This window comes from Nicotiana attenuata, chromosome 7, assembly GCF_001879085.1.
Source record: "Nicotiana attenuata strain UT chromosome 7, NIATTr2, whole genome shotgun sequence".
Classification (NCBI taxonomy): domain Eukaryota; kingdom Viridiplantae; phylum Streptophyta; class Magnoliopsida; order Solanales; family Solanaceae; genus Nicotiana; species Nicotiana attenuata.
The window spans coordinates 28,209,957-28,217,181 of NC_031995.1; the positions used below are offsets into that span (position 1 = coordinate 28,209,957).

General features: G+C 42.7%; 1 protein-coding gene across 1 annotated transcript; it reads left to right on the forward strand.

Annotated features, from left to right (window-relative positions):
- LOC109228869 (mitogen-activated protein kinase kinase kinase A-like) lies at positions 5,129–6,998 on the forward strand. The gene has a single exon (XM_019394109.1). It carries the CDS (start codon positions 5,652–5,654, stop codon positions 6,672–6,674), a length of 1,023 nt encoding a protein of 340 aa, XP_019249654.1. The 5' UTR covers positions 5,129–5,651; the 3' UTR covers positions 6,675–6,998.

Consider the following 7,225-nt stretch of genomic DNA (forward strand, 5'->3'; position numbering starts at 1 on the left):
TATTTGGCCGTAGCCTTCGGTTATGTCACTTGGACTTGTTTCCCGATAACTTTTCGAATTTGTTCGCAAAGTTAGTCCCCGAGTATATTGGCCTTGGCCTTTGTTTCGAGGGGGTGCCTCTTTGAGGTCTTATGAGTCCGAGTTGTGCCTCTTTGAGATATTATGAGTCCGAGTTTTAGATGACTCGGATGTACCGACTGTCGGTGACAGTCCCCGAGTATTCGGGGGTGCTTTTATGCTTTGGCTCTTGAGCCGTTTCCCGTAGGATTATAAGTGTAGAGCTCGTATAATAGTAGACTTCTTTGAGATGCAAAGTGTTTTTGATATAAACAGAATGCTTTTTCAAGTAATTCGATACATGCGTAAATGTTCTGCCGTCGAGGCTTGATTATTCTATATGGACACGGTTCATCTGACCGTTTGGACCATTACAACATTTTCCTATCGAGGCCCTCCTAGGCGTGAAGTGTTTTTCTTGAAAATACAATCTCCGAGGGTGATGCCCCCCAGTACTCGAGGTTGGTTGAAAAGGAGCCTCGAATACTGTTGAGTTCTCCTTAGGTAGCACATAATTGTTGCCTCGTTAAAAACCTTGCCGGTAAAACCCATTTGGGATAAAATCCGAGCTAAGGAAAAAAGAGTGCAACGTGTTCTTTAAAACCTAAGGCCTTCGTGTAAAAAGGTATGTCTTCGAGATCGCGCGCCTTTGAGAGCATCCATCGTGCCGAGTTTGTAAGATCTTTTGTAAAAAACTCTGAGGTCTTGGTACGGTCTTGTCTTTCTATCCGTGATCGTGATATTTTCGAAAGCCTCGATCTGGTCGGGGATGATTTTGATACCCCGATTTTACACTATGAAGCCGAGAAACTTACCCAAGCGAACTCCGGAGGCACATTTCTCTGGGTTAAGCTTTGTGTCACATTGCCTCGAAACTTGAACGTTTCCTGCAAATGAATTAAAATGGTCCTTTGCGCACAGGGACTTAACCAGTCATATCATTAAGATAGGCTTTTGTTGTTTTACCTGTTTGTTTTTCGAGCATCTTGTCATCTGGATGTTGGTACGTAGCTTCTCGGACTAAGGCCGCCCTTTTAGCTTCACTGGTTTAAACCTGGGATCAATGCTCAGCCTATGTGTGGTGATTTCCGGCGGAATCCCTATCATATCTAAATGGAACCAAGCAATGTAATCCATATTATCAATAAGAAACTAAATGAGTTTTTTCCTGAGTTCGGGGGGTTAATCCCGTTCCCAAGTGTACCTTTCCCTTGAGCGGTCGACTTGGTAGCATCGGACTCCGCGGTAACAACGAAGGTTCGAGGAGTAAGGAAGTTTGCTTCTTTGCCTTCGGTTACCTGTTATTCTGATTCCGTCGGGGCTGGGAGCTGTGATTGTCACTTAGCCGCCTGCTTACCTTTGGAGCTTGATTTCTCTGAGGCCAAGGGTTCTGGTATCGGCACCACTTCCTCCATTGCAAACATCTCTTTTGCAGCATGCTGTTCTCCGTGGACTGTTTTCGCTCCTTCCTTTGTCGGGAATTTCATTATTTGGTGGAGAGTCGAAGGCATTGCCCTCATGTTGTGTATCCATGGTCTCCCGAGGAGCGCGTTATACCTCATGTCACCTTAGATGATATGGAACTTGGTGTTTTGTATGGTCCCGGCTACGTTTACCGGCAAGATAATCTCTCCCTTTGTTGTTTCGCTTGCCATGTTGAAGCCATTCAGCACCCGGGATGCGGGTACAATCTGATCTTGCAGGCCAAGTTGTTCCACGACCCTCGATCTTATTATGTTTACCTGTATCCACCAAAACACGTTTAACTTAAATTTTATTTAAACGAATAGAGATTATGAAGGCGTCGTTGTGAGGTTGTGATATGTTTTTTGCTTCCTCGTCGCAGAATGACAGGACGTCCTCAGGCACGTAGCTACGAGTCCGCTTTTCTCTTGTGATTGACACTTTGGTGCGCTTGAATATAGGATGTTGGGGGACATCGACTCCTCCAATGATCATGTGTATTACATGATGTGGTTCTTCTTGCTCGTTTTTCCTTGCATTTCTCTCCCTGAAGTGGTTCTTGGCACGATCACTTAGAAATTCTCGAAGGTGGCCCTCGTTGAACAATCGAGCCACCTCTTCCCTTAGCTGCCGGCAATCTTCTGTTCTATGACCGTGCGTACCGTGATACTTGCACATCAAGTTCGGGTTTCTTTGAGAGGGATCGGTTTGTATGGGCCTCGGCCACTTGGTATATTTGATTTTTCCGATAGCCGACACGATCCCTGATGCATCCACGCTAAAGTTGTACTCTGACAGTCGGGGAGCCTCCGTGGGGTCGGTATGTTTATCGAACCCGCTCGTACTCATGAGTCCCCAAGAACTTTGCCCCCGATCGTTTCTCCGATCGCTCTGAGGAATATTACGACTTGGGCTGCTGTTCCTTCGGTCGGCATACGACTGATACCTTTCCCTGTTTGATCTCGAATACCTGTTTGTATCCCTCGGAGGCTTGGCCACGAACCTGTTAGGATGAACTGAGCCCGAGGGGGCTCCTAATTGGTCGTCCTCAACTCTGATTTTTGACTGGTAACGGTTGTGCACATCTGACCATGTCACAGCTGGATACTTGATCAAGTTCTGCTTTAATTGTCGAGAAGCAATTGAGCTTCGCTCGTTCAAACCCTGCATGAAGGCCTGTACCGCCCAGTCATCGGAGACCGGCAGCAGTTCCATTCTTTGCATCTGAAACCTGGACACGAACTCCCTTAACATCTCGTCGTTCCTTTGTTTTATTTTAAAGACATCCGATTTTCTCGTGGCCACCTTTATGGCCCCGGCGTGAGCCTTAACGAAAGCGTCCGCTAATATAGCAAATGAATCAATAGAGTTAGGGGCTAAGTTGTGGTACCAAATCATAGCTCCCTTTGAGAGTGTTTCCCCAAACTTTTTCAACAACACTGACTTGATTTCATCATCATTCAAGTCATTTCCTTTGATCCCACAAGTGTATGAAGTAATATGTTCGTTAGGGTCGGTTGTCCCGTCATATTTGGGTATATCGGGCATGCGAAATTTCTTAGGAATGGGCATCGGGGCTGCGCTCTGAGGGAATGGTTTTTGTATGAACTTCTTGGCATCTAGACCTTTCAAAACTGGAGGTGCCCCCGGTATCTGGTCTACACGGGAGTTATAAGTTTCCACCTTCTTGTCGTTATCCTCAATTTTCTTTTCTCCGGACTCGATCCTCTTAGTGATCTCTTCGAGCATTTTCATAATGGTGGGGCCAGTCCCCGAGCTGTCTCCATTTGGTCCTTCTGGCGTTGGTTCAGCACATTGATTGTTTTCATGTTCAGCTACACTCGAGGTCTTATTCTGACCTTGAAGTTGAGCGATGGTGATTTGCTGAGCCTGCAACATCTCAAATATCACTTGGAGGCTAACTCCTCCATCTCCTGCTCCTGGCTTTCCTTGGTCCCTCGGTCGAACATCCCTGCGTACACTCCCTTCGGGGTCTGTGCCTAGGTTGGTATTTATAGCAATATGAGAACCAACATCAACTGGTTCCACGTTTGGCACTCCCCTAGGGTTTGCCGGTGGCACATCGACCCCTACGTTGTTGTTCTCACCAAGACCTTCGTTGTCATGAACGGGTGCATTTTGTGAGCTAGACATGTTTCAGCCTGAAAATCAAAGATTCTTGACAAGAAAAAGTGTAAAAATAACGTGTGTAATAAGAATCGGTAAAGAAATAATCACTATTATCTTTAGCCCCACAGTGGACGCCAAACTGTTTACCTCGAAAAATACGAGTAACAATTAAATTTGATTGTGGTTTTAAAGATATGTGATTTAGTTCAATACCAATTAAGAATCAAGAAATATGAAGTAGAAACGAAAGATAGAAGTGACTCAAACCAATGTTACTTTGCAGCAGTGACCTCGAGACGGTGACCTCGAGGTGGCTTAGGACAGTAAGAACAACTAAATAGGAAAATCAAAGTAAGAACAATTAAGCTAAGGGACAATTCTGATGAACAGTAGGCAAAAAGTTAGAGAGTATATTCTTTTCTCAGTCAAAAAGGTGGTCTTACAAATGATTGGGGTTCCCTTTTTATAATAGGGGAACCGTAAATAAGGAATATTTCTATTTACAGAAGGGAATATTCTTATTACAGCTGTCTTACCCGCCTAGTACGGAACTGTACGATCCTATTCCGAAATTTGCGCCACGATCTCAGGGACGTGGCAGGAATCTAGCTCGCTCTGGTACAAATCCATAACGGTACTATTTCAAGGTCGAGCACACTTGACCTCGGAATTCCTCGAACTCCTGTTTCCGGGCATTACGCTTTTTCTTCGAGCTCGAGCATGGTCCACCGGCTTCGAACTTGACCTCTCCCGGACTTGGACCTAGGGCGGAACCTCGAGTTTCTACACCGAGGGCATATGACTTTGACCGTATACACACCTCTTATTGGTGGACCCGGCACAATAACAATAATCCAACCGATGTTATGCCTCTCATAGAAGGGAAAAAAACTAAAAGAATAAACAATTGAAAAGAAAAGGTAGTTGTTCAAGACACATTTTTAATAAGTTACCCGTATCTGATGGAAACTTGTGGAAAATTGAGGTATGATTGGTGCACTTTTGCAAAACACACTTTGCCACATTGAAATATTTTCAGATACTTGATTTAGAAGCTACGAACCACTACTACTAACAGCCAACTTTTAGTCACTATTTTGGAATGGTTTAAACCTATCAATGTATCCAAGAATGATTCTTCCTTTAGCATGACGAAAAAGCAATTTCTCATGTTGTTCTAGAAGGGGATCTTGCGTTTTAAAATAGGGTAAATTTATTAAAAGCAATTATCATGTCATTAGCAATACTTAATTACCCTTTTCTCAATTGCCTTAGCCTTATCACGTAATCTATATGTCACACTGAAACAACTTGTTCAATTCTTAGAATTTAAGTTTTATGGTAAATTTGGATACACATGTAACAAGTGAATTAGTTCTAACTCCACTTGAACTCCAAAAAGTGGAATATTCCCAAGAATTCAGCAGCATGTTTTGTAGGTTTTCAACTCTCTCGTGAAAAGATCAACTCTCTCATGAAAAGATATTCATCGAACATCTTCCCCAACCCCTAATATAATCTTCAAAGTTCGTAAACCCCCTATACAAAACAAAGGATCCTAATTCAATCTACTCTATCCAAATTCTTTCAATCAATATAAATTGAAATTTGAACACATCAAATTCGTATGCACTTTCTTTTCTTTTTGGGTAAATTGATGTGCACTTCGCCACTTCCTTATGAAACAATCTTGCCACGTGGCAGCAACCCAATTGGCCAAGTAATGGTAACCCTCCAGCCTAATCAAGCTGCCGAATTGCCACAACCATTTCGCCATGTTGTAAATTCCGTTAAAGCAATCTTTTTATAATTATTAGAGAAAAAAAAGAGTGGCAACCTAAGTCTAACCAACCAATTTGGAGTTTCGAACATTCACTTTATTACATACTTATAAAGTAATATATATACCTTCTTCTAGCTCCCCACAAACCATAAACAGAATTCTTTTCCGAAACTTCTAACACTTCCTACTTTGCTATAACCAATTTTCTTCTTCTAAAATGGATTGGACCAGAGGCCAAACCATAGGCCACGGCTCCTCTGCCTCCGTCTTCGTTGCTAAGTCACATTGGTCCAGCGAGATTTTCGCTGTTAAGTCAGTGGAGTTATCCCAGTCTCAGTTCTTGCAAAAAGAGCAGAAAATTTTGTCCGAATTGAGCTCCCCTTACATAGTTAGCTACAAGGGGTACGATGTTACAAAAGAGAACGACAAATTCATGTTTAATCTTATGATGGAGCACATGTCTGACGGTACACTTACCGATGAAATTCGGAAACATAATGGTCGGATCAACGAGCCTTTGATTGGGTATTATACCAAGCAAATTCTTCAAGGAGTAGAGTACCTACATTCAAGAGGCGTAGTACACTGTGACATTAAGGGACAGAACATTTTGTTAGGTAAAACCGGTGCCAAAATTGCCGACTTTGGTTGTGCTAGGTGGGTTGATCCGGCGGAGAGGGACGGCGGCACAGCTGCTGCTTCCGCCCAGCCAATTGGCGGCACGCCGATGTACATGGCGCCGGAGGTGGCGCGTGGGGAAGAACAGGGGTTTGCAGCTGATATATGGGGATTAGGATGTACAATTATAGAAATGGCCACAGGTGGATCACCGTGGACTAACGTAACTAATTCAGCTTCATTGCTTTACAAAATTGCATTTTCAGGGCAATCCCCAGAAATTCCAAAGTTTCTGTCTTTACAAGCAAAGGATTTCTTAAGCAAATGCTTTAGAAGAGATCCAAGAGAAAGATGGACGGCTAAACAACTTCTCAAACATCCATTTCTTGAGGAATCCAATTCGAATCAAGATTTTGTGACAAGTTCCCCAACGAGCATTCTTGATCAAGACATTTGGAAATCAGTAGAGGAGACAGAAACCATGGATTTTTGTTCAATAGAAACAGTAAGCTCAATGGACTCTGCTGTGCAAAGGGTAAGAGAATTGGGGTTGAATTCAGGAGTACCGAACTGGAGTTGGGACGATGAGAGATGGATAAGACTTAGAAGAAGCAGTGAATAACTCGCAGAAAGACAAAGCAATGACAGCTTTTTTCTAACTGTCATGATTATGAAATTTGAGAGCTGGTGTTGGAAAGAAACAGCTAACAATTTTGCTGTAAAGTTTGGTACTATACAGAACCCAATACAGATATGGAGTATATGTTTCTCCCAAAGGTGTGAGGTTTGCAAAAACCCGAGGAAGAAGAGGCAGGTTCCGGAGCCATTAACCAAGAAGGAATACAAAGAAATCCAACATAATATTCAAATGGCTTTTCTGTTATCTCTTGTGAACAGTGGGAGAAATTCAAATTTTGATCTTTAAACTTTTAAGTACAATTTTGTCTGCTACTTAATTCTCAGGATTTATCTATTATAGAAAAAATAACTTTACGTAGTAGTAGTACTAATGTCACAAGTGACGGCAAAAACGTAGACGGTGGCCGAGGAACAATTACCATTTGTTAGGCCTTTGGCTCAGTCCATGTTGAAAAAATATTGGGTAATATCGGCAAGAAACTAAACTAAAAGCAGTAAGAGTCTAGACAATTCCTCAATTATAAAAAATAAAAA